Source organism: Betta splendens, chromosome 3 (genome assembly GCF_900634795.4).
Source record: "Betta splendens chromosome 3, fBetSpl5.4, whole genome shotgun sequence".
In the NCBI taxonomy this organism is placed as follows: Eukaryota; Metazoa; Chordata; class Actinopteri; order Anabantiformes; family Osphronemidae; genus Betta; species Betta splendens.
In genome coordinates this window covers 16,738,076-16,762,757 of record NC_040883.2, presented here as the reverse complement: position 1 = coordinate 16,762,757, position 24,682 = coordinate 16,738,076, and the positions used below count along the sequence as shown (strand labels likewise).

Sequence of the window (24,682 nt, the reverse complement as noted above, 5' to 3'; positions counted from 1 at the left end):
CCATGACCCTTGTTCAGATGATGCGTGAGCAAGTGATGATTTATTAGATTAAAATACCATAAGGTATATGCACTGAGCAGCCATTAATTGTTAGTGAGATGTTTGTAGGAATTAGTAGATTTTTTCTCTTTTTGTTATGAGCCCACATAATTGTCAATTTGAGCCCATTTTGTGTTGTGTTTACAATCAGTGTGCATAGTGCTAGTTTTTCGAAATAATTACAATCAGCAAGATGAACAACTGTTGGTCTTCATATAGACACTATGCATTAATCTTCACAATAGGAAAACACCCAAATTTGTTGGTCAATTAAAATTTATTGTCACACAAAACAAATACCATCCATCTTTTTAGGGTGTATGAAAATTGAAACATTTTACAAAGACTATCTGAATTAATATATTGCAGCTTTATAATAAATGACTCTGTACAATCAAAAGATCTCACAACACAAACTAAAGCTATTACAACTTCAGTTTGCTGACAGAAACCTCTGTGTGTTTCTTTTTCTTGGACGACTGATCTTTTATGTCCTTGATCTGACTCTTGACTTGGTCCTGTAGCTGAGAGAAGAATGCTTGAGAGGAGCGCAGGGCCTTGTCCTTTCCTTCATCCTGAAACAAACAAGTACACCATGCAAGTCCAGTCACAAACAGTTATCTTAAGTTGGCATCCTTATAAAAGATGTGAAAGTAAAAATAAAAGTATCACTACTCAAACTCTCACCTTCAGAACTGTGGCTTTGCCTGCTTGTGTGAGTTTCTTGAGGTTTTCTCTGACTTCAGCCTTTGATGGCTTGTTGTTCACTCCAGTTTTACTGGCCTCTTTAAGTTTCTGTCTCTTCTCTTTCTCCTTGATCTTTACACGCTTCACCTTCTTTTTGAGGCGTCTCTCACGCTTCTTGTCTGTTGCTGTCTTCTCACTGGCACCCAGTAGGTCTCCGGACTTGTGTTTCTCCTTTGGTTATAGGAAACTTAGCGTTAGGCTGCTTAACTAGCGTAAAACGAAATAAAAATGTTGACTGATCATGGATTGCTGACAAACCTTTATTTCTTCTGGAGCGAGAAGTGTAGCATCACTAACACTGACTGGAGCCACCTCCTCCATTGTAATAGTTGGTAAGTTAGACACCACTTTGACCTCAGGAACAGACTGCAGACAAAAGGTTAGACAAATGAACCAAGCTTATGACTAATGACACAGCATCTTTCTTATGTTTTACATTCCCTCTAATAGAAAGACAATTTCACTATATTAAGAGTATCTGGTGCAATTGTCAAAACCTACTGGTTTAGGTGTGAAGTGGAAGTTGGACAGAGCATCTAACTTCAAGAAGAGTGTGTCCATTAGCTTTTGGATTTCTACGTGGGCTGGGTTCTCTTCTTCTTCAGTTTGTTTCTAGTGGAAATAAAACAAAATAGCTGCAGCACAGGTTCAGATGTATTACAGTAGCAGCAACCCAATGACAAACCTGAGTCTGCTTGAGGTATTCCTGCTCATAGATTTCAGCTAGACTCTGCTTGCTCTTCTCATGGTCCAGTGTTAGCCTCTTCTTGTATTCAAAAACGTCCTCTTTGGGCTTCTCCTTGCGGATAACATCATCAAATGCCTTGTAATAACAAACCAGAGGGGCAAGGTTATTATCAGTCAACAAAAAAAATAGCACACAGTTTTCAGAGTAATATATTTTCTCATGACTAACCTGGTCTTTAATTCTCTGTTTAATGATGTCTTCAAGCTGCAGCGTGGATTCCTCCGTGTTTGCAAGTGCTATGAAAGCAAAGGTTAAATCCTTCAAGTTTCTCACTATATAACCTTAAAATAACATTAATTAAGCAATATGAACATAACACTGGTACAATTAGTTAAATAAAGCTAAATTAACAGACAGTTACTTGCCAAAATACAAAGGCAACATAAAAACAGAATCACTGACCCGTTCTAGATATCTGCTCAAACTCCACATCTTCCTCCAGCATGCTGTTCTCTGGACGAATCTGTGCTGTGACCTCTCCAGACAACTGCCAGGACTTCTGCCCCAGAGCATGCTTCTCCAGTTCCTCAATCTTTGCTGACATCTAAAGTTAAACAACAGCATTATAATAATGCACTACAGGCTTCAAGTTTAATGAACTGAAAAAACAAACCTAATGCAACCACCATAATCCAATTACTATTACTTTATCAAGTATTAATTAAACCAGTTGCTCTTGTGCATGTGATGACAGGAAAATTTTTGTTTGTGTTCCAAAATCATTGAAGTGCTTCTAAATAAAAAAAGTCAAAAGTACCTTTTCTTGCCGTTTCTCAAATGAAGATTTTGGCTCAGACTTCGTAGAGCTTGCTGTTTTGCCTCCAAAAATGTCCGCCATGTCTTCTCCCTCGCTGTCCTCATCCCCAGAGAGGTCAAAAGTGACTTTCTTACCAGAGGCTTTCAGCTGATTCATCTCCTCATGCCTGGCAAAGGGTAGGCATGCACACATGGTGAAATCAATGACGCTCAAACAAATGTGCCTCTCCTATGCATAATTAAAAGGCCTTACATAAATGTAATCACACTTACTCATCATCACCATCCTCTTCAGTCTCATAATCATCTTCCTCATTATCTATTTCTTCTTCTTCCTCGTCCTCCTGGTGTTCATCCATGCTGTCGTCTTTGCCATCTGACTCGTCACCTGCCTCAGCTGCTTCACCATCCACAGCATCAAAGAAGTCATTGTATTTAAGATTCCTTGAGCTCTTTACCTGTCAATATTAAAAACAATCAATATAGTTCCTTTACCTTGTACCATCACCACAAAGTGAAATTGTGAACGTGAGAGATGAAATACACACATTTTTTTTGCTTTGCTTTTGATTTCCGAACGATCTTATGTGATCAAAGTCAAGATCATCGTTCTCATCAGAGGGCAGGTCTTGAAAATAGTCTACATTATCTTCATCCTCCTTTCCTTCTCTCTTGTCCATTTCATCAAGAAATGACTCCATCTCTGACAGTTTGAAAAATTTATCATCAACCTCAGAAGGAACTACTTTTGTTTTGGAGCTATTCTTTCCAAATTCCTTCTTCTGTTTCTCTCGCATCTCCAGAGCGTCCACATCAAAATCCAAATCAGAGTCCTCATCTGTGTAATCCTCGTCCTTAGCCTCCACTGCCATTTTCTTAGAGCGTTTTTGAGGTATATTCTCTTCTTCATGATCATCATCATCATCATCATCATCGTCCTTCTCCTCATCATCAGCACTCTCTTCCTTTTCTACTAGTGTTGTTAATGTGTCAAAAGACAACCCCTCAATAATGGTAGTATTAAAGTATTTCAGCACAGCATTATTTTGTAGCTCAAGCTCCTGCCAGATCTGCTCTTCATCAAAATTTTCCACCACCAGCTGAGCCAACGGGCTGCCTTTGCATTCTGCAGGTTCATCAGCTTTTTGGAGGTCATAAAGGGTCTTAGTGAGGGTAATAAAGTCTGCTGCCACTCCATCTTGAAGGCTAAAAAGATGAAAACAAAATATCAGTTTTGCAATTCTGAGGTTTAATTACACTCAAGAGGATTTTTATAAAGGACCATCTTTAAGTTCTGTGCACTATTGTGATTTTCAGCAGTAGAGTTAAACAGAAAAAAACAGTGTAATTTAGTTACTTTGCAACAAGTTCCTTTCCCCAGTTTCTATTAGCATTATAAGCAGTATTACATGCAAAACAATAATACAGAAGACACCAGAGATTTTAACTAAGTCTTTGTTTCTTATTATTAATTCAGCCTCCAATAGAAATTTCTGAATCATGTATTTATTATGTTTGACATAGATATTCTGATCTTGACATGGTACAATCAGGTAGAATGTGTTTAGGGTTCATTGTCAAACTATATGTTCTTAGTAGCTCTAAGTAATTATTATAATATATAATACTTAGCAATATTATGGTATTTAAGCTAAAGGTCGTAGGACATACATAAAAGTCTTCAAACCAGTATTTTTCTCCTCTCTACAGCTGTATTTAATGCGATATATTGGTGCACATCATTCTGTAGTTAAATATTCCACATATTTAACTACAGAATTTATCTTTGATTAAATGTTTAGGTGATCTGACTGCAAGAGGTTTACTTGTAAGTGTGCAACCTTTGCACATGTACTTATTAAATACGTATTCCACCAAAGATCGCGCTAAAATACCTAAAACAATAAGGAAGTTAAAACTATGACAAACGCTTCTTAAAGCATCCAATATGAACCCTATGTACAATGTAATAATCCATATGAACAGTAACACTTAATCACAAGCGTTGTTTGAGCTAAAATAATACGCAGTTAGCCTTAGCTAAAGGTTAGCTACTCCAGCCCCGGCTTTAAAATAAGAGTAAATCACGTTGAAAAACATTTCACAATAAACAACACAGATAAACAGACAGTAAACACTTGCCTCAAAAATTTCTCCGGCTGTGCTGTGTTAGCATTTATTTTTTTAACACACTCGCCCAGCACGCTCCAGTCATCTCTTGTAGCCATCGTTTCGCTCACATGTGTGGTGGTTCGTGTCGCAGGTAAACAGGCTCCTCAAGAAACTCGTCCCCTGCTATTAGTTCCGGCGTACAAACATGGCGTCACCCGTCCTGAAGGTTGCAGGTTGGTTCATGCCAAAATTACTCACAAACCACACTTCCCTGTAATCTAACAATAATTGTGCATATTAGAGATCAGGCTAAATGTATGCTGATATGATTCGTATCACATTTATTAAGTAAAAATACGTGTAGCGTGAATTACCTACAACGTTTCTATTTTCATGTTGCAACGTTTGTGAACTCTGTTTTTCAAAACATAACCACACTTCATTGATAAGATCCGCATCTGATGAATATAATAATAATAATATGATAAAATTAACCTGACACGATGTTATTAGGGTTGATTCTGTCGTTATTAAATTTGAACCCCATATGCACAGATGATTTCTTGCCAAATATCGTTACTTTACTTTACTTTTATGTTACACTTATCCGCAATTAAATTAGTACAATGCAGCCAAACATTGTTCAAACGATAGATTAATTTAACCACCTTTAAGATCTGAAGGGAAAATTACAGACCAATTCAGCCTGATATAACTGCTAACTCCCGGTGTTTAATCCAGCTGCAGGTATTCGCAGATGTTCTCGTCTCGCGCTCCTCCGGGCACATTCAACAACAGCATCCCTTCATCAGGGCATTCCTGCATCATTGTGGAAGCTGGGGCGGCTGAACCATGTTGCCATCGCTGTCCCTGATATGGAGAGGGCCACAGCTCTTTACAGGGATGTGCTGGGGGCCACAGTAAGTGACAAGGTGCCACTGCCCGAGCACGGCGTCTATACAGTATTTGTGGAGCTCGGCAACACTAAACTGGAGCTGCTCCATCCTCTGGGGGAGAAGAGTCCGATTGCTGGATTCTTACAGAAGAACAGATCTGGAGGGATGCACCACATTTGTATTGAGGTGAGAATGCAGGCCATGTTAGTTACAGTCAGTGAACCCTTTATTAGGTACTTCCTGTCAGTATTGTGTAAGACCAACCTTTATCCTCATATCAGCATTAATAGAACTTATTTATAATGTGTAAACAATGACATGATGACAGTAAAATGTCTGCTATCAGCATGCACAATATGCCTTTTCCCAGCAGTCATTTTAGCTTGCAATATGAGTACACACACAGGTGTTGCATTAATAATGGCTTTGTTGTCAACAGATGTCGCAGTAAGATGAGGAAGTGTGACACTGAGCGAGAAACCTGAGACTAAACAGCTCAATACAACTCAGCATTTTTCCATTTCGTTACGTACACCTGTGCTTATACAATGCACAGGTATGAATATTCCACAAGACCAAAGAGAGCCAGACAACCTTAAAAATAAATCTCAGGCTGGTTTTAAGGGCAAGGGGTCAAAGCGAGACTTAAAGCCGGCTGGTGTTGGTGCAACCCTAGTACAGAGTTGTACTACTACTGCAAAGGCACAGTCGCCCCTTACACTCGATCTTGGCATAGGTCAAGAAAATTTGGTTCCCTGGCCAAGAGGGTGTGTGGGGGTGGTAAATTTATGATTTGGTTTGCTTCTTTTTCATATCAATGTGGCCTAAACCACAATTAGTAAGAGCCAAAGAAGTATTTCCTTATATTTCCTCCTTGTATATATTTACCAGTGTGAATTGGAATGTGTTGCTGATTTATGTGTTTTTGTTTAACATGTGAAGGGCTGTTTGATATACACATACTCTCAGTAATTACAACTTCCCTTCATTTACTTGTTTTGCTGCAGGTAGATGACATAAACGCTGCAGTGGCCGACCTGAAAGCCAAGAACATCCGGACTTTGTCAGCAGAGCCCCGTATAGGTGCTCACGGCAAACCGGTGATGTTTCTCCATCCAAAAGACTGTGACGGTGTGTTGGTGGAGCTCGAACAAGCATGAACACTGAGTGTCACTGGGAGAATACACTTGTATAAATCCAGGTGTATGATATTTGTTATGATAACAGACATAAATTGTGGAAATTTTGATTTCCTCAAAAGGTGCCTAAGTTCTCTTTCAGTGTGGTCGGTTCCTGTTTAATAGGGAATAAGAGTTACTTTGTGTTTTGCCAGTTTCCTTACATCAAGTTACAAGTTTCACAGAGAAACCAGTTTATACATTAATATATTTAGTGTATAAAATGGAAGTATGTTGTAAATTGTGTTGATACAATTTTTATATGACCAGCAACTTGCTGACTTGAAATAAACATTTGTAGCTAGGTGATTTAAACCTAGTGGTTTTTGCAGCTTAATCATAGATCTCCAGTAGAGTGACACTAATACCTAGTGTTTTTTCAACCCCCAACAAACCAAATGTCTGGTTACAGAACTGGTGTGGTTATGACACATTGTCCAGTGATTTCAGACAATAGTAATTGCTGTCCCCTCCAGTAAAAAGTCTGTGGGGCCTTTCCATTTACACAACTGGTCTTTAGGTTGAAGGAGATCTTGAGTGAACTATTCCAGCACACAGGACATCTTAATGCTGGACATTGATGCCAAAATCTTAAATTTAATTCAGCACAAGCTGCTAAAATTAGCAGCTTGTGTTATACCAAGCATTTTAGTGATGAGTGAGACTGGAAGAGTTCTTTTGCAGAAAATAAGATATTCCACCATTTTGAATTGCAGTTGTCAGAGCTTCAAACATTTTATCTGCAAACCAACGTTCCCCTGCTGCTCTATTCCTCTTCACGCTTCCTGTGAAAGTTGACTGCAGGTGTTTCCCTGCTACCTAGTTCTATTTTCTGATAACAGAAACAAAGCACAAGTATTTCCAATTGAGGCAATATACAGTTTAAAACAAGACAGATTGATCAGAATCCAGAGGTTTTATTTATTAAGTTTGTTTAACACCTGGGATAAAACACAGCAAATAAAGCCAAGCACAAGATACAAGAGTGAGCTTTGAATACAGCTGGCAGGGGTTTACGTGTAAAGCATAGTGTGGGTGAAAACATCTCAGTAAAGGGCGGTTTAAATTACTAGCCAGTACTAACATCATGCAAATGGCTTAAGTCTTTGAAATTTTTGGAATAAAGACACAAATATGAATTTAAACAAGAGTTTGTATATTGAAGCTGAAGATATTTAGCTGCTTTCTTTGCCCAGGGTATGTTTGTCAAACAGGTACTCAGCCAGTCCGTTCTGAGGAGCTCCCATGCGGCGCAGGTTGGTTACCCAATCTGCCAGTTGCTTGATTGACTTCACCTGCTCATCCAAGTAGTGAGTCTCAATGAAATCACACAACTGTGGGGGAAATCATCAAATTAGAACCAGATCGCAAAAAGATTACACGTGAGGTTACACATGAGGTGAACCTGGTAAATTTACAGCCACCAATCATAGGGTCTTGTTCTCAAATGATTTGCTACCATCAAGCCACACTTTCTTACATGTGGGTCGTTGTGATCAGCACAGAGCTTGTGGCAGTCCAGCAGCGACTGGTTCACGCTCTTCTCCAACTGCAGGGCACAATCAAGAGCCTCAACGCCACTGCCCCACTCATCCCTCTCTGGTTTCTGCAACGCAAAAGAAGTCAGGAATCACTTAATGAAAAGGAGACAGTCACTGACCTAATCCAGACAGCAAAGTGATTATCTTTAAATGGGTTTGCAGTTTAACGTTTTACTCCAGCTTTGAAGTTCACGTTTGTTTGGTAGTGGCAGATAAGAGCCACAGCCCACTCACACCCTCTGTATCTTTTGGACCAATGACGCCCCTCTGACATGGGTCTAACGATAACAAGGCAAATAAACACACCCGGCCAGTTGTTAGTGACAAGTTTAAGCATAAGTAACCATACCCTGACATCTTGTAGGAAGATTCTTCCTCCCCTCTGGTTCTGAAGTTTCATTAGTTTCTCAGCATGCTCACGTTCCTCATGTGACTGATTGAGGAAGAACTTGGCAAAGTTGGGCAATGCCAGGTCATCACGGTCGAAGTAGTACGACTGGGGTTGAAGGAAAAATTGATATTAAAAAACAAGCAGCCTGAGACGTGGCAGACACTCGTACAGTGTTACATGGAGACAAAAAAAAAAAAAAAAAAAACCCACACAATTGAGGACACATTTCAATTGATTGTACAAAGTAACTTTTTTTAGTGATGCACCTGCTGCCCTTACTCTGTACATACAGTGAAACTGAACTTCAACCTTTGTTTTATGGCTTTGTCGCACAAGTTTTCTTTGGACTTTGCCTCATATCAAGCCCATCAAAATTACACTTTTATTAGCAGCATGGTTATGCTCTAACGTTTTTTTCCCCCAATTAATCTCATGAATGTTGGCAAACTGGCCATGCTCAGGTGTGCATTACACTGCAAATCCAACAAGTAGTTACATAAATACAATACAGGCATTAGAATCACTTCTCTATTAAAACCTAAGCCAACTAAACAAGTATTCGCAGTTCCCTTTGCGCTGACCACATCTACTGATATCATTATATGCAGTTACACCCTGGGTTTTCCCACTTCTCTGCACAACTTGATTGTGTTTTTGTTTTTTTTAAGAATACCTTTTAGTCCCACAGTGGGGAAATTGCATTTGCTTCGTAATTTGTACGGTCTAACTGCTCACCATAGACAGATAGACGTAAGAGGCATACAGCTCCAGGTTGATCTGCCTGTTGATGGCAGCCTCACAGTCCTGGTGGAAATTCTGTCTCACCTGTGAAGTCATTGTTCTGAAACAGCAAAAAGAAAAAAAATATGAGCTTAAGACTGCAAAATGAGCCATCTGAAAACATCTGATTAAAGTTTTAAATTCTGATTAAGTAAAAAAATTTTAAACATCTCTAAAGCTGTCGTCTATTTATATTAGCCCCCCATTATAAATAAATGTGGTTTGTCACCGAAGCCTAGACATGGAGCCTCGTGCGTAATTGTTTATAGAGAACCAACTGCGCCAAGGCCACACGAGCGGCAGGTAAGAAACACGCGCACTAGCATCACTACTACTGACGTTGAAGGCTTTACTGTGCTAAACCTGCGCCAACATTACAACAGCTGATTAGCAAATTTAGCGTTACAAGTGCAAAATAAAAAGATGCGAGAAGCTCATCTTACCAGGTTGTCGCGGCAGGTCTTTCCGTGAGCAGGTCGATAAGCTTCTTGCGTATTAGCAAAACAAACACTTGGCTAGCTATTAGCTACGTCTGTAGAAGTGCTTAGAATAAATCAGCGAGCGGGTGGCTTAAATTTGAAGAAATGTTGTTGATGGAAAGGTGAGCGATGCTAAAGCGATAACTCGCGTCCCGGGGTGGTTGAAGACAGTTAAAAGGTTGCCGTTCAAGCACTGTTGAAGCAGGTAACCTTCACCGTCCGCTAAGAGATCAACTGAAGGACCGAGCCCGAGCGCGCGTACATAACTGTTAGTGGGCGTGACGTCACAGCAAGTCGGAGGTGGGCGGGGGGTTGCACTGAGTTTGCGCAAAAAGCTCGCTTTTGTAGCGTCAACATGACTTGTCCTAAAGGTCGGTAAGGAAGTCACCTGCAGACACGATAAAATATTTAAAGCTCCAGCAGAGATGTGGGCAATAATCTGATACACAGTGTACACACAACTAACAATGGCGACCAAACTGTGCGTTTCAGTCTGAATTAAAGTCAGACACTCATTAACTCAGCCTTTAGTGTCTCCCGTTTGTGTTTAACAGATAATACCCCTCCTTTTAAGATTAATTTATAGTATAGTATAATTTTTTTTATTTCTCTAGTGCCTTGAACATCCATCCAGCCGGTGCTTCTGAAACACAAACTGGAGGAGGCTGGTGTGGACCTCCATCTGAGAGTGGATTATGGACCACCTCACAAACAGGCCACAGTTTGTGAGAGCCAGGGACTGTGTGTCTGACACTCTGACCTGCAGCATGGGGGCCCCACAAGGAACTGTACTGGCCCCTTTCCTCTTCACCCTGAGTCTGTACGACAGACTTCAGACACAACACGGACAGCAGTTCTACAGAAGTTCTCTGATCACTCTGCGATTGTCGGACTGATCACCCATGACAACAATGCAGAGAACAGAGGATGCACTGTACAGGCAGCGGGACACTGCGGTCTTTTGGAGTGAGGGGCCCACTCCTGAAGACTTTCTATGACTGTGGTGGCATCAGCCATCCTGTACAATGTGGTCTGATGGAGCAGCAGCATCGCAGTGAGGGACAGGAAGACGCTGGAGTCATCAAAAAGTCCAGCTCTGTCCTGCGCTGTGCTCTGCAATAACCCTTACCATGACTCCATACTTACTCTGCCCACTTGTATAGTGTTGTACTGCGCCAACTCAACTTGACTTACTTCTAATTCTGTATTTTTCAACTTTGTTTTATGCTTTATTGTGCTGCTGTTAGATGCAATTTCCGCACTGCGGGACATTCAAACTACAAAACATTACTGATATAGATTCTGTTCTGTTCAGTAATCCAGTTAAATATAAAAACTACTAAAATATAGTGACACTGGCAGTTCTAAAATAACACTGCAAAGCTGTGAACCTCAGTGATGAGCCTAAATGTAACATGTCATAATAATGACAGTAAATGACAGATAGTATAATAAAAGAAAGGAGTGTGTCCTTTATTATTGAACTAACTTTACCTCTGCTTCCGTCAATTACATCCCAGCTGCTCAGCTACATGAGTCATGTTTACTTCCTTGTCCCTGATATGTGACCCACCAAACTTCTTTGATTCAGAAAGGCCACTAATACTGTATGTCCTAACAGGACTTCAAGTAATTTCCCAATGTGTGCCAATTGAAAAGTTCTTACTTAATCTGCACTTTTTAAAAATTTGCTTATGTTACAGAAAAATACACAAAGCTGAGTCATGTCATGTGTTCAAAGGTAAGTAGACACATGACATGACTCAGCTTTGTGGAGTTATGTAGCCGAGCAGCTCTGATGTATTTGACGCATGCAGAGGTAGAGTTAGTTAAGTAATAAAAGTCACACTCCTTTCTTATATTATATTATCTGTCATTTACACTATCATTATTATTATTATTATTATCATTGAGGTTCACAGCTTTGCAGTGTTATTTTAGAAATGCCAGTGTCACTACATTTTAGTAGTTTTTATATTTAACTGGATTACTGAACAGAACCAAATCTTTGTTGGTAGTGTTCTGTGGGTCTTTCTGTCTGGGAGTGCTGTGTACACGAGGCAAATTCAACCTGCTTGTATAAATTTGCCAATTTTCTCAATCCATAGGAAATCACAACTACGATTTCAATTACATCCTATGTTTATAACCTAATGTCAGATAAAGTGTCAGTATCAGGCAAAGCACCTACAAACAAGCACATGTACACAAAGCCTGGTTGCGTTTCAGTCGTCACTATTTGTGAAACAGTGTTGAGTTCATTTAGTGGGGCAAGAGTCTTTTTGGTGGAAACGCTTACCACTCAGACATTTAAATATAACTAGGGAGGGGACTTTGGCCTGGTGCAATTTATTTACTAGCTATGATGCTTCTGTAAACAATTAACACCCAGAATAAAGTTCTGTAAGTTTGATGTCGATTATAGATTGGGAACAGTATCCACATTTGTACGGTTTAATTTAATTAAAAGTCATGCAACATCATACAAGGTTTAGCTGCTAGGAAAGACTTTTACCTGAGCTGCATTCATGCTTTTCAGTACGTGTACAGTGAGCCACTAAACAAAATGCCCGTCGCAGAAACACGTTGTCCATCTCGTTTTCGTTAAGAATTGCACAAGAATCAAAGATGACGTCACAGATCACATGATTACCCGTCAGCTGCAGACGCCTACGTGCTGATGCAGACGTGCCATAGCGTGACATGCTGCGGTTGTTACTGACGGTCGCAGTAAATAATGCAGGTATTAACACGTGTCGCCATGGAGTGTCTTTAAACAATGACCAACAAAAAAAAAAATCACAGGAATTAAAAGTGAGCAATAGTCAGTTTACTGTAAACTGAAATCCCAACAGCGTCATCTGGTGACCACACTTGTACATTACATAATTCATGACGTGAATTCTAAGATGATCGTCTGTAACTGTTGGGTACTTTGTGTGGAATCTCAAAACAACTGTACATGGTTGAGTCAAACCAACAAACCTCTTGAACACATGTAGAAACTTCAAAATGCAACTGCCTATTTTTAAACACAGCATGACTTGTCTGTCATGCAGAAGAACTGCATTTGATTCACATTTTGGAAATGATGGAAACATTTTTGAGTCTTTTAAAAACTTTATTAGCCTTTTGAAAACGTTTAGTCGAACAGGCCAAATCCCATGTCATCATCAGACTCCTCAGACTCCTCTTTCTTCTCTTCTTTCTTCTCCTCAGCTGAAAAAAACAAGAATAATTCAATTATTTAAGTGTTTGTGTGACTGTTATTAGCTTATACCATAGAGACCTCTATTCTTTTGTTATTTTCCTGTAGTCATTAATAATTCTCATGAACGTTTAAGTTTTTCACCAATTTAAACAAAGTTAACAATCTTTAAAACTGTAGCACGTGTATCAAAAATAAATCAACATCAAACCCTCTTTGCATCATGTCCCTTCTTCAAATGAAAATTTGTCCTTACATAAGACAATAAACGGACATTTTAACTACATGTAATTTTGATAAAAAGACAAAGGTGTTCAGTGCCAGATGTCAAGGATGATGACAAACAAGGTGCTAAACTGAAATTCTTACCTGCAGCAGCAGGAGCTGCAGCTCCACCTGAGCCAGCAGCTGCAGAGCTGGCAACAGCTACGGCACCACCTGCTGGTACGCTGGCCAGCTTGCTGTAACCTGAGGAGACAGGAGTTGGCAGACATTAAGCACAAGCGATAACATTCGGCTGCCAGAAACAAGGCAGAGGTCAGAAACAATGTGGATATGATTACATATAATCAGGCATTTAAACAGTCGTATTCCCAAAAGCAGGCGTCAAATTGAAAGTCTTGATCTCTTCTGCCTGATTACGTATTAAAATAAAGCTGTTCAGTTCAACTGGTAAGTAACTTATTATACAATGAGTTCAACTGATGACTGTGATGCAATCCATGCATCTATGTGCTGCTTTAAATTAAAGACTAAAAACAGTTAATCACAAGACAAACGTAAGTAAACTGCACTGTGTCAGAACTCACCTGTGGCAATCACATCGTTCACATTCTTCCCCTTAAGCTCGGTGATTACCTGTTAAAACAAAATTAGTAATCAACCAATGGTGATACTGAATAAATCAGCAGCAATAAAATAATAATAATAATAATAATAATAATAATACCTTGTCCAGACGCGTGTTGTCGGCTTCAATGCCAACACTGTCCAGGATCTTCTTGATGTCCTTGGACTCAGGGTTCTCATTGCCTCCCAGGGCAGCAAGCAAGTAAGCAGCAACGTAACGCATCCTGCGGCAATCCAGCTTTAGTTAGTTTATAACATTGATGTATAAAATATTCCAATAGTACTAACTGTCCATTAGTATAGTTTAGTAAATGCATTTCAGATCCATCTTTAATTGTGCCAAGATTGGTATTTACTTCACACATACAAGTATACAAGCAGGGAGCTTAAAACCTACTTGTTTTAATATAATTGTTTTAAGTTATTGTCCATTTTGTCTCGCGTTATTTTACTTGTTACGAACGACTATATTTGTATGAAGTAATTTATTACAGTCAAAAAACTAACTTGACCATTGGCAAAATACATTCGATTTATTCCTGCATGCACTCAGTGTAAAACCTGTACATTCGATACTCGATGCTTTCGTGTTTAATAAAAAAAAATCAATAAGTCAAGATTTAAATGTTGAACTAATTGAACAGATAACAGCTCAAGTCCAAGCAGTGCTCATCGGCTAATTAGCACTTAGCTTTGGCCGAGCGGTTAGCGAATATAGCTTCTAGTGTATAGAAAAAGGAGCTTTACGTAACATATCTACATTTATATAAATGTATTATTTTAGAAAGTGACAAAGGATAACGCTTTCCTACATCCATGTGACGGCGTGTTCCTCTGCCTTGCTAGCGTAAGCTAACCGCTGCAACTTTAAAAGAAGAAATACTGGTAGAATACCATTTTTACAAATATTTCTTTAAGGGGTTGAATGTTTAACCACTTTATGTGACATATTGGTTCTGTTTAATGTTAACAATGTATTATCTACATTATAAAAAAGTCACTTACTTGAGCTAAACGGTAGAACGCGTGTTCACGTCGAGATTGGCGCAGATAGAAAGGAAGTTACGTAGCTGGGCAAAAACGGAAGTATCGCTGTTTCTTCTTCGTGGATAGAAAGAGACGCAGAGGCGTCACCTGCTGAGCCGGAGAGCAGCAGAAGACCCTTAACTTTAAACTGAGAGGTGGTTGATGAAGACTTGTTACTGATACTATGCACCATACCAGTACAAATGTAAATGCAGGTGATCTGTGTGTGTATGCACACCAACTCGCTTATAATGATGTATCTAACTGCGAAAAGGCATATTTTGGTCAAATTTCCCAGCCTCGGTTTAAAATGTCAACATTTAATCTGGATAGCTCAGATATCCACATACAAAGACCTGGACCCAGGTTTAAATGACAACGGTCAGTCTCACGTTACACTGTAAGGAACTAAAGGTGCATAGTATAGTGGGATCTAGTGCTTGTAAACCTACACTTCGTTCATTAGAAGTCATTTATTCTCCAAATAATTTACATTTAAAACAAAGCCACACCTGAGACGCTTTCTCAGTTCTCTTTGGCCTTGTTTCTACTCCAGCCCTATAAAGTGCATCAGTTCTTTCTTCCTCGTCTGCCCCCGCTGCTGATTTGGCTCTCGATGCAGTTTAGCCTCCTCCTTCGTCCCGGGCGCCTGCTGTTGCTGCTGCGCCGGCTCCGCGGCGTGATTGATTTTGTTTGCTAGAAAAGGCAAAGTGAACCATCCTCACACGAGACACTGTAACAGATTGGGTCCACATCATGGAAACCAGCAGCTGTGCCCTGGTCTCAAGCTGTAGTGTGAACAACCGGCCTTAATGAATAGCTGTCACGTGCGCTGTTTGGTTCCAGGCAACTGGCCCTGCTTTACCACTGCTCTTCTGTTTCAGAGCTCATTTAAAGCATCCCTGCATATTTCATCACTTTCATGGTTTTTAAGCATAATATTCAGAGCTTAAAGTAAAACATTAAAAAGTTAGTTTTGAGACTATATTAGGTTCAACTATAACACCTATTACAGTATATTGAAACCAACTGGTGTCGCTGCTAAAGCAGAGCACTAAAGAAAAGTTCAAATTTACAGCAGCAGACAATACATACAACAGCTTGGCAAATTGTCAGACAATTTCTTTTCAGTACTCCCAAGTGGAAGTTTATTTCTCCACAGTGTTTGTTCTTAATGTGTTACAATGTACACATGAAAACTTGTGAATCATCTACAAAGTGACACAAATACATTGAATTTGTATTTATACTGGTTTGAATTTGAAGATATGAGAAGAAAAGTCATGAATTTAAGTACTGTTTATTTAGCCTCCAGTTCAACTCATGAATAATATGATCTACATCACAACATTTTACATTCCATGTTAATCTAATACAGTCAATTAGGCAACATAAAACACAACACTGTTTACAGGTAATAATCCTAAACAAGCACCAACTAAAACATCTTAAAACATTATCAAAATTGTCACAAATGTTGCAAGTTTGGTCTTGGTACCAGAGAGAAAAGTTAGTTCAGATCTCAGAAAAAAAGCTCTGAAAAAAGACAGTTTCATCCCCATATTCTGTTCACATAGTCACTAGATCTAATTAACCATTAGTTATGACGTTGCTGAAATGGCCCTGGTACCGAATCAAATTTTGTAGTACCAATCATTCCTGGCATTAATTTTTAGGAAAATCACTTATAAAAATTGAGAAAAATATCAAAAGAAAACTATTATAAAAAATACTCTATTGACCATTCCAATATACAGACGAGGAAAAAAGGGTAGAAAATTGAAGGTACTCCATAAAATTTTGCAACTAAGAAAATGGTCAGTGACATTCAGTGGAGAGAGTGGATGTGCAATATTAATACGAAGTCTCTTTACATTTCTTCCTGATTTATGATACATGTGTATGAGCTACTAGTTAAAGTACAACACAGGACAAACTATTCATTAAGAGGTGTTTCAACTCTTATGTACAATCTTAACTCCTCTGCTGTGATTTTCTGCTCAGTAGCCTATAAATCTGTCTAATGTAAACTTGCTTGCTTTCACATAAGCCTATTGTCCTACATGCATTCTTACAATCATTATTAGACCGCAAGGCTAATATTACATTGAAATATTTACTGTGGTGGTTGATTATGAGGAGTCTCATTTAAGTCTCGTAACATTTTGTAACTCCAATGTGTCTCAAGTGCAGTTGTGCCAAAACTGTTGAACATGTCACAAACCATTGGGCATCTGTTCACACAACCTCAAAGCATGAACGTTTATAACATTCTGTAGTAAAATTACATTTTGCACCAAAACAGGGTATTTCCCTAATTTTGAAATAACCTTGCATAGTTAATTAGTTTGCATTCAGTGTTTGCAGTATTATGTGTTTTATTTCTGTCTCCAAATTCGGCATTTTCTTGTGAGAAAAATACAACTTCTCTGCAATATTTAAAGCAATGTTAAAACAAAACAATTTAATAAAAGTGAATGACACCTGCCAGTGACATGAATGAGGATGAACCTGCAGGTAAAGGATGTGACATGGAGGATAATAATGGACATATAGCAGTTCCTCACAGAGTTAAGTTTTAGTGTGGAAACCTGCTGTCTTTATGTCAAAGATCTTTAGTTTAGACGTGTTACAAAATAATCTTATATAGACAGTGTTTCGCTGCATGCTGTTATTTTCTATTCAAATGTACAATTTTAGTTCCATTTATTGGTGAAAGATTATAACTGTCGCTGAAATGCCACATTTTGACAATCTAATGTATTTACTTTTGTGCAGTTCAGTGCATTTTTGAGGATGAATTTCTATTTTAAGGTGGCAAGTGATATCTGCCACAAGAGGATAAGCCAAGCACACAGTCAACTGTATATTCAAGGGTGAACTGTGTTAAAAAATAAACCACTGTTTTTATACCTTGTCCTTCAGTTGTGTTACTGTTACCTTTCTTTCTTGAGAAAGTGATGTGTTAATCCTGAGCCTGGAATGTAATATGGCTTACAGTTTTATAGTGTTCTGTATAAATGATATTGCCTCAACTCAGACTGTATCTCTGTAATTAGATTTGTTCTGCAAATTCATTTGCTTCCCCACATACTGAAAATAAATAAATGAATGGAAAAACAAAGAAGGCCTTTATGCAAGTAAACCTTTCTTAGTTTGTGTTTGATTGACATGTTGGATATCAGGTAAGAATTTAAGCACATCATAAAATGTTTTTTTTTTCAAATGACTGACATCTGCGTCTGTATGCACTTGGTCAAAACCTTAGATTATAAATAATAATTGTAAATCCTAGACAAAAGGTGTGTTGGAGTTACTGCTATTGGCTGCTGCAAATCAGTTTATTACTATTTCCAATAATAAACATGTTGGTCATTGTTACAATGTCCACATAGGTATCACTATCACTGCTATGCATTAATGGCTCTAGTGGCATCACTACTTATAATGAAATAAAACTAAGGAGAACATAGGAATGCATCCATAGTGGTGTACTAACTTATTGCTGTAATAAATTATTGAAATATGTTATTAGTCGTGTTTTTGAATGAAATACAATTAAATGCAACAAAATGATGGGTTAATTAAAATCTCAAGACATTTTTCTGTACATCTTTACTGTAATTTTATAGCAAACCTGGTATTATGAGTACAGTTAAGCTTTAAGCTCTCATGGACACCAGGATATAAAAGTTCAGAAGTAGTGAATGCTTCATTTAAGACACTTAATTTTTTCTGCAAACATTGTGTAACAAAATTGTTTAAAACCCAACATACTCTTCTAAACACTGTGGCCTTGATGAACGTGCAGTGATCATATACAGCGTGTGTCATCTACTGGATGAGGAAAGCTCATGAGGCATTACTGTGGCATAAAGAGAGTAGTTTGATATTATGGATGCAGTACTTCTACTTCTTCACGACGTGACGCAAATAATAACAAGCAGTTCCAAAAAACATTAAGTGTCTATTGATGAAATACTCCGCTGACAAACAACATTAACTACATTCCTGATTTATGTCAAATCAATCTAAAGCTGAATCTGTTTCTCGAGTCAGGCCAATTGCTGAGATTATGAAAATTTTATTAACAACAGAGGCAGGAATTTAGTTCATGTTGCTCAGACCTCATTAGATCATTTACAGCATGTGCTGGGCTCCTTAAACCCCACACTGCCTACTAGGCTATTTATAGTGTGGCGTGTAGATTGCCAGAAATAAAACTCCACTTTTGTTGAGTCTTCTCAGCATTTTCCCTTTTTATTAAACTTACTGTAAAACTATCTAATTTTAAATTATTCTAAACTATCATCAACTCCTCAAAAGCCTCTGTATCCCAGAACAGCATATACAATGGCCATTTTAATCTATGTCTAATGTTAAAGGGTCTTAAGAAAACCATGTTTTTTAATCAGATCAGATTCCCTATTGATAATACCAATTGCAAAGCATGTAGTAATTCATACAAGCAAAAATTATTGATAAGGGTCCTTTAAAACCTTATAAAACGTGAACACATATGTTAAATGTGTCTGCCCTGAGGCACTTTGTAGCAGTTGTGATAAAAGGATCACCACTACCTTTCCAGTCAATGAGCTCTGTAGTTGGTCTCAGTTGCATTCAAGTTGTCAATTCAGAAATAATGCACAAGTGTGAGTGACCACCTACTCTGACAGACCAGTTCATTCTAGTGTTCATCTAGAGTCTTAGTGTCTTGTACAGTAACAATGATAAATACAAAACATGCTACAGAACAAAGCAGAAGCACAAAACGCAGTATGTGTGAGTGGGAACTAAAATATGTGGGTATATTCATTTTTTTCCCTTGTTTGGGCAGGGAGTTAAAAAAAGACACCAGAACAGATGGCCAGAAGGCTAGAGGAGGAGAGACATGGAAGCTGGGCATCAACAGGGATCCTACTTGGGAAAGTTGTTCTGTTGCCGGCGCTTCGCCGACCTCATTTTCTCAAAGCGTGACTCCATCTCCTCTAGGACTTTGGGGGTGTACCTCACCACCAGCTTCACTGTGCCCTGAGCTGCTTTGAGGAGTTCAACAGCTTTCTCATGGTGCTCACCTTCCACGCTCTGTGGGAAACCCAAAACAGACAATTGTACTGTGAAGACTTTAATACAATAAAAGCACAACTGTTAAAGGTTTTTACCACAAAAGTGACGAGGACAATTGTTAAGAGAGATCGACAAGGCGTAAAATAAACAGCCTGATTGACCTTCACTTCTAGATGCCCTCTGGTGTTTTGTAACAAACAAGCATGTGTTGCACATAGAATTATTTATTGGTATGTGAAAATGGCATAAAATTATCCATAGAGCTGACAATGCATGAAAAGTGCATACTTCATGCTCCACACTGAATTTAGGCCAACTCCTAAAACACTGCTCTGTTACATTACAGGTTATTAAATGTAGTTCTTCTGACAGTTGCTCTTTACTAATCCTTGTGTAAGTGGAACTGAACTGTCATATAGCCATGATAATGATAATGATCAGGCTTGTCTGTAACTGAATTCTGGACACACCTATGCCCACATTGAAGGTGAGCGTGCTAAAAATGAGAGGTTATAATTTGTGGTAACTAAACTCAGCAGAGTTGAGTCCTTGCTGTAATTTTCTATGCTGAACCATACAGTATGTGCTGAGGGAGGTAGGAATTTACCCACATTTGCTCTTAAAGTTTGTTCATTTTTCTTTGAGCTTTTTACTTTACAATTTACAACTTATGTTCAATACAGCTTGAAATAGATTGTGTTTATCACCTGGCACAAATTAGCTGATTGAGCCAATTAAAGCTTCAACTGTGTTTTATTGGTTTTCATTTTATTATATATGAAGGGGCATAAATTTTTCCCAAAATGTGCATGTTATCAGACTGATGTGTACAATGACTGGCTCGAGCGTACCACTCCATTAACAGAGAGAAGCTGGTCGCCTCTCTTCAGGCCTCCGTGTCGGTCTGCGATGCCTCCTGGGATGATCCGAGAGATGTAAATCGGTGAGTTTTGTTCTTTTCCACCCATTATGTTAAAACCCAGGCCTTCTTCGGTCTTAGGCAGTTCCACGACACGTGGATGCGAATGTCCCTCACTTGCTGCAAATGCTGCCACAGTGGCCTAGAGATAAAGTACATGTAACATGAGTCCATACATATACATATAAGAGGAGAAAAGATAAATGCTTGTGTTATATGGCATCTACCTTAGCTGTGGCATTGGCTCTGACCTCAGGACTGCTGTTGATGTCCACGGTTTCATATACATGTTCATAAACCTGTAAAATATTGTAGAACAATAAACTATTGCATCTCAAAACTTTACAAATGTAACTAGATCAGACGAAGCTCAATGTGTAGACATCCCTGTTGAAAATCAGAAAGAAAACGTGATCTAATGGCATCTTACAATTGTATGATTTTTTTTTTTTTTAAAAAGGACTTAACTCACTTCTCTCACAGCATTACAGAATTCACTCTGTAAGACCCTCTGTAGCGCCTGCAGCTTCTGAGGAGGAACCTCTCCCGTCCTCTGGAGCTTATCAAGCAGTTCAATCGCACGGTTAATGTCTGTCAACAAGACAACACATCACCCTGAAGCTTTTCATTTATAACTCTAAATGGAAGCGGCTTCAAATGTCAGCACTCGATCGGCACAGTAGTGCCGCTTTATTTAATGTCTAAAAATTACAAATGGTCAGGAAAAATTAATAATTTTCACAATTAGTCTGAGGTTTGATTCACCAAGACAGGAATCGGAATTAATTTACTATGATTAGAAAATGAAAGCCCCTATTGGTGGTATGGAGATGAAGAGGGCCAACATAGGACTTCAGGCAAACATGAACATACTTTATTTTTGTTTGTTGTTGGTGTTTGTCATAATTACCTATATAAAAAAATAATTGTTCAATTTATCTGTTAACCCGTTTAACCAATCATTAGCTAGAGTAGTCATCCTTCTTATTAATCGAATGGAGTTTTGACAAAGCATTGCTGTAGAGCGATATTTTCTGTAATTTAACTCATCATGTCCTTATTCTGCTCATCCTTGCCGTTAGAAACGATGTAGCTGATTGAATGAATTAGACAAAGCTTCGTTTTTTACGCTACTATATGCTGAGGAAACAAACTGTGTTGTCACTAACATTAGCTAGCTACAAATTCAATGCATCCTCAGAAACGATCGTTAATTTAGTTCAGTGCCAAATATACTAATGATACAATCGAAATACAGACATCCCCTATGTGAAAAATGTTGTTCATGCAACGCTGGCTGTCTAAAAACAAAAATATACAGAGGAAAAAAACAATCATCAGCTCAGTTTAGCTAACGCCAGCTAAGCTAGGCTAATGTTCCGTATCACCTACAATGTATGTGCTATCACAACAATTATTTTAAGCTAACGCTAGCTAGCCATTTAACTTTACCTCTTTCCAATCGTACGGGCTCTCCAAGCGATGCCATTGTTGATGTATGTGTGTATGATATTCACGTCTTAAAGATAAAGCGTTAAACGCTAGATATGGAAAACTAAATGTAGTAATCCTGGCTAACGTCGCGTCTGCTTAACCGAGACGGTAAATCAGATTAGCCAAGTTAGCTGGCTAGGCTAGCTGCCAGAGTCATGGTGCGTTCAGGTGATGCGCGTGCGGAGAACTAATTTTCCAATTTCCACCGTGAACTCAGCATGTCGTTGTATCCATTCACTGGGTGCTCTTTTGCTTCGTATATTATTTGTGTGTAAATCTTTGCCAGATTTATTTAATTAATCAGATTTTCTCCCATAGATATGGGGACTGGGCAATACTCGTTTTCATGTTTCACACATTTTTACCTTCCTACCATATGTATTTGAAATAATTAAAACTCCTAATAATAATAACAATAATAATAGACACTACTATGACTCAGCTTTAACTGTAAATATGAGTAATGTCCTGTCAAATGTGTTTTTCTTGTTAACAAAGGATAGGGAGATGTAATTTCGTGTGGGTCCCTGGAGGTCTCTCTGGCCAGCATCCAAAAAACATATGAGCAAAAGGTTCCAAGTAATTATTTAACACATCACGCACTTAGCTGACGTCTGTACCTAATCTCTGCACGGATCATCGTTCTTTAAACAGCTGTGTGCTGTGCCGTGACGGGGCAGGAGTCCCCCCACCACAGGGTTCCTCGGTCGCACCTGGGACGTTCGCTCTATACTGCCCTCTGCTGGTTGGTGGCAGGAAAACAAATCTTAATGCAGAACATCGCTCCAATTTTCCGCCAACATTTACAGTACTTGTTGTCACGCAGCTGGTGATAAAACACAAAATATTTAACAGCGTTGGAGTGTTGCCTGAAACAGGACCCATATGAGTGTAGGACCCAAATTTAGGGGAAGGGCAAGTAATTTTTGTTATTTGTTTGTGCAGAAATGTTTTTTTCCCCTTGCTTCATTTTCTTCTTGTTTATAAGCATCAGCTGTGAACCTGGCCTTAACAAAAATACTTTCGCATGCATGATTTATGAGCACAAATAAATATGGGCCTTTCTGCAAATGTGGTCTGGCTCACACTGACTCTAATCAAAGACATCTGGTGATTCAGACTCATATGATTCATTCCTGTAACAGCATGATTGTCAGATGGAAGTTTTCTATTACTTAAGCTTCGTTACACATAAGAGCCAGTGGCTCGTGATAAATAGAGCAGTTCAAAATGCCCTCGGTCAAACTTATCACAAAAAGTCTGATTCATTGCTACGAATGCTGAAGATGTGTTGGTGCTCAGGCACGTTCATTAAGTCTTACTAAATCCTTATAGTTTGATGTTAAGGTGGATTTTGTTTCAACAGCTGCTTTACTTCCCATACGTTAGCATTACTTTTGACATTGTTAATTCTTACTTGGTTCAACTAGAAACCTTCTCCTGCAGATTTAGAGAGAAACTCTAAATAAATGAAGAAAACTGTTCATTGATCTTGAAAAATTCATCTCTTCTATATAATGCCAGAGACAGTTCTCTTTATAAGTCACGCACTTACCTTCAGGTTGCAAAAGAAGAGTTGTTTGGATCCCATTGAACACAACAACACGATGTAATTGAGGCTTTTGACCGGAGCTTTGCTTTTCTTACGCCTTCTTCTTAGAAATATGTGATTATATGACTGTTTTATGGTGTGCGGATGCAAAGTTGTACAAACTTTATTGGTATCGCATTACGACCTTAAGTCATGGCATCTGGACTTGGCAAGCAATGAGCCCTGCGATGTGTAATGCAGTGCGTTTTCATCTGCTGGAGGGAATATGGATCAGGAGCAGCATCGCGCTTTTCACCCAAATACCAAACTGGTTACCTAGAACGGCTTTTCCTTTTGCTCTTGATGAATGAAGTGACCTTTGAAATAATAAAATCTGCAATGACTGAAGATTTAAAGATGGGATTACCATGAGCTAGTAAAAAAGTGGGGTGTATATAATGTTAATGTACACAGCAGCTTGGGTGGGAGAATCCATCACTGTCAAAGCAGAGAGCGCTTCATGTGCGTCTGTAGCCTAGTTGTACTAGTCTTGTCTTGCATGTGTAGGCGATTTCCTTGCAATGCTAAGTTCATGTAATTGTGAAATATCACACATGCAGCTGGAGTAATAATTAAGTAAATAACAACTGTGTATGCTGTCATTATTTCTTTGATGTATCATCCAATGCATTGACTCCTCTGTCTGGGTTTTCCTGCAGCTTGTAAAAACAACTCCATTTGTTTTGGTAGTGCAGTTTGTACTCATGCATGCGTGTGTCTGCGTTCCTCCCTTGCCTGCCTGCCTCTCTAATAAACTCTATTCTGCCTAAGAGCGGACTGTTGAAACTATCGACATTGATTTTGTTTTCAGTTGCCTATAGTCATTTTTATTTCTTGAAATATTTCAGTTTAATATTGCAA

The 24,682-nt window shown here is 38.7% G+C and overlaps 5 protein-coding genes across 5 annotated transcripts; 1 reads left to right on the top strand and 4 right to left on the bottom strand.

Annotated features, from left to right (window-relative positions):
* Positions 1–297: 297 nt before the first annotated feature.
* On the bottom strand, positions 298–4,592 carry mphosph10 (M-phase phosphoprotein 10 (U3 small nucleolar ribonucleoprotein)). The gene is made up of 11 exons (XM_029143894.3): positions 4,433–4,592; positions 2,839–3,496; positions 2,564–2,748; positions 2,292–2,457; positions 1,937–2,078; positions 1,703–1,770; positions 1,472–1,609; positions 1,288–1,398; positions 1,045–1,152; positions 727–957; positions 298–614 (listed from the first exon to the last, which is right to left on the bottom strand). Exons 1-11 carry the CDS (start codon positions 4,516–4,518, stop codon positions 465–467), a joined length of 2,043 nt encoding a protein of 680 aa, XP_028999727.1. The 5' UTR covers positions 4,519–4,592; the 3' UTR covers positions 298–464.
* Positions 4,537–7,624, top strand: mcee (methylmalonyl CoA epimerase). The gene is made up of 3 exons (XM_029143899.3): positions 4,537–4,635; positions 5,144–5,484; positions 6,306–7,624. The coding sequence occupies exons 1-3, from the start codon at positions 4,608–4,610 to the stop codon at positions 6,456–6,458; spliced, it is 522 nt and encodes a 173-aa protein (XP_028999732.1). The 5' UTR covers positions 4,537–4,607; the 3' UTR covers positions 6,459–7,624.
* On the bottom strand, positions 7,378–9,926 carry LOC114851958 (ferritin, heavy subunit). Its single transcript, XM_029143897.3, has 5 exons — positions 9,632–9,926; positions 9,144–9,249; positions 8,367–8,513; positions 7,957–8,082; positions 7,378–7,810 (listed from the first exon to the last, which is right to left on the bottom strand). Exons 2-5 carry the CDS (start codon positions 9,243–9,245, stop codon positions 7,652–7,654), a joined length of 534 nt encoding a protein of 177 aa, XP_028999730.1. The 5' UTR covers positions 9,246–9,249; positions 9,632–9,926; the 3' UTR covers positions 7,378–7,651.
* Positions 9,927–12,767: 2,841 nt separating this feature from the next.
* On the bottom strand, positions 12,768–14,882 carry LOC114852705 (60S acidic ribosomal protein P2-like). Its single transcript, XM_029145280.3, has 5 exons — positions 14,730–14,882; positions 13,825–13,948; positions 13,685–13,733; positions 13,245–13,343; positions 12,768–12,886 (listed from the first exon to the last, which is right to left on the bottom strand). The coding sequence occupies exons 2-5, from the start codon at positions 13,945–13,947 to the stop codon at positions 12,810–12,812; spliced, it is 348 nt and encodes a 115-aa protein (XP_029001113.1). The 5' UTR covers position 13,948; positions 14,730–14,882; the 3' UTR covers positions 12,768–12,809.
* Positions 14,883–16,034: 1,152 nt separating this feature from the next.
* lin7c (lin-7 homolog C (C. elegans)) lies at positions 16,035–22,425 on the bottom strand. Its single transcript, XM_029144708.3, has 5 exons — positions 22,189–22,425; positions 21,209–21,327; positions 20,964–21,035; positions 20,669–20,878; positions 16,035–19,835 (listed from the first exon to the last, which is right to left on the bottom strand). Exons 1-5 carry the CDS (start codon positions 22,223–22,225, stop codon positions 19,668–19,670), a joined length of 606 nt encoding a protein of 201 aa, XP_029000541.1. The 5' UTR covers positions 22,226–22,425; the 3' UTR covers positions 16,035–19,667.
* Between the last annotated feature and the right edge of the window lie 2,257 nt (positions 22,426–24,682).

Coding starts and splice junctions, on each gene's coding strand:
- lin7c (XM_029144708.3), bottom strand. CDS start 22,225: ATGGCATCGCTTGGAGAGCCCGTACGATTGGAAAGAG. Junction 20,879..20,963: donor GAGCCAATGCCACAGCTAAG/GTAGATGCCATA, acceptor CTTTATCTCTAG/GCCACTGTGGCAGCATTTGC. Junction 19,836..20,668: donor TTCTCTCTGTTAATGGAGTG/GTACGCTCGAGC, acceptor GGTTTCCCACAG/AGCGTGGAAGGTGAGCACCA.
- mphosph10 (XM_029143894.3), bottom strand. CDS start 4,518: ATGGCTACAAGAGATGACTGGAGCGTGCTGGGCGAGTGTGTTAAAAAA. Junction 1,771..1,936: donor TGAGCAGATATCTAGAACGG/GTCAGTGATTCT, acceptor TTGCTTTCATAG/CACTTGCAAACACGGAGGAA. Junction 1,153..1,287: donor TCCACTTCACACCTAAACCA/GTAGGTTTTGAC, acceptor TTTTGTCTGCAG/TCTGTTCCTGAGGTCAAAGT.
- LOC114851958 (XM_029143897.3), bottom strand. CDS start 9,245: ATGACTTCACAGGTGAGACAGAATTTCCACCAGGACTGTGAGGCTGCC. Junction 8,083..8,366: donor TCTTCCTACAAGATGTCAGG/GTATGGTTACTT, acceptor TTTGCGTTGCAG/AAACCAGAGAGGGATGAGTG. Junction 7,811..7,956: donor CTGATCACAACGACCCACAT/GTAAGAAAGTGT, acceptor TTTCCCCCACAG/TTGTGTGATTTCATTGAGAC.
- LOC114852705 (XM_029145280.3), bottom strand. CDS start 13,947: ATGCGTTACGTTGCTGCTTACTTGCTTGCTGCCCTGGGAGGCAATGAG. Junction 13,344..13,684: donor GAACGATGTGATTGCCACAG/GTGAGTTCTGAC, acceptor CTGTCTCCTCAG/GTTACAGCAAGCTGGCCAGC. Junction 12,887..13,244: donor TGCAGCTCCTGCTGCTGCAG/GTAAGAATTTCA, acceptor TGTTTTTTTCAG/CTGAGGAGAAGAAAGAAGAG.
- mcee (XM_029143899.3), top strand. CDS start 4,608: ATGGCGTCACCCGTCCTGAAGGTTGCAG. Junction 4,636..5,143: donor ACCCGTCCTGAAGGTTGCAG/GTTGGTTCATGC, acceptor TGTTTAATCCAG/CTGCAGGTATTCGCAGATGT. Junction 5,485..6,305: donor TGCACCACATTTGTATTGAG/GTGAGAATGCAG, acceptor GTTTTGCTGCAG/GTAGATGACATAAACGCTGC.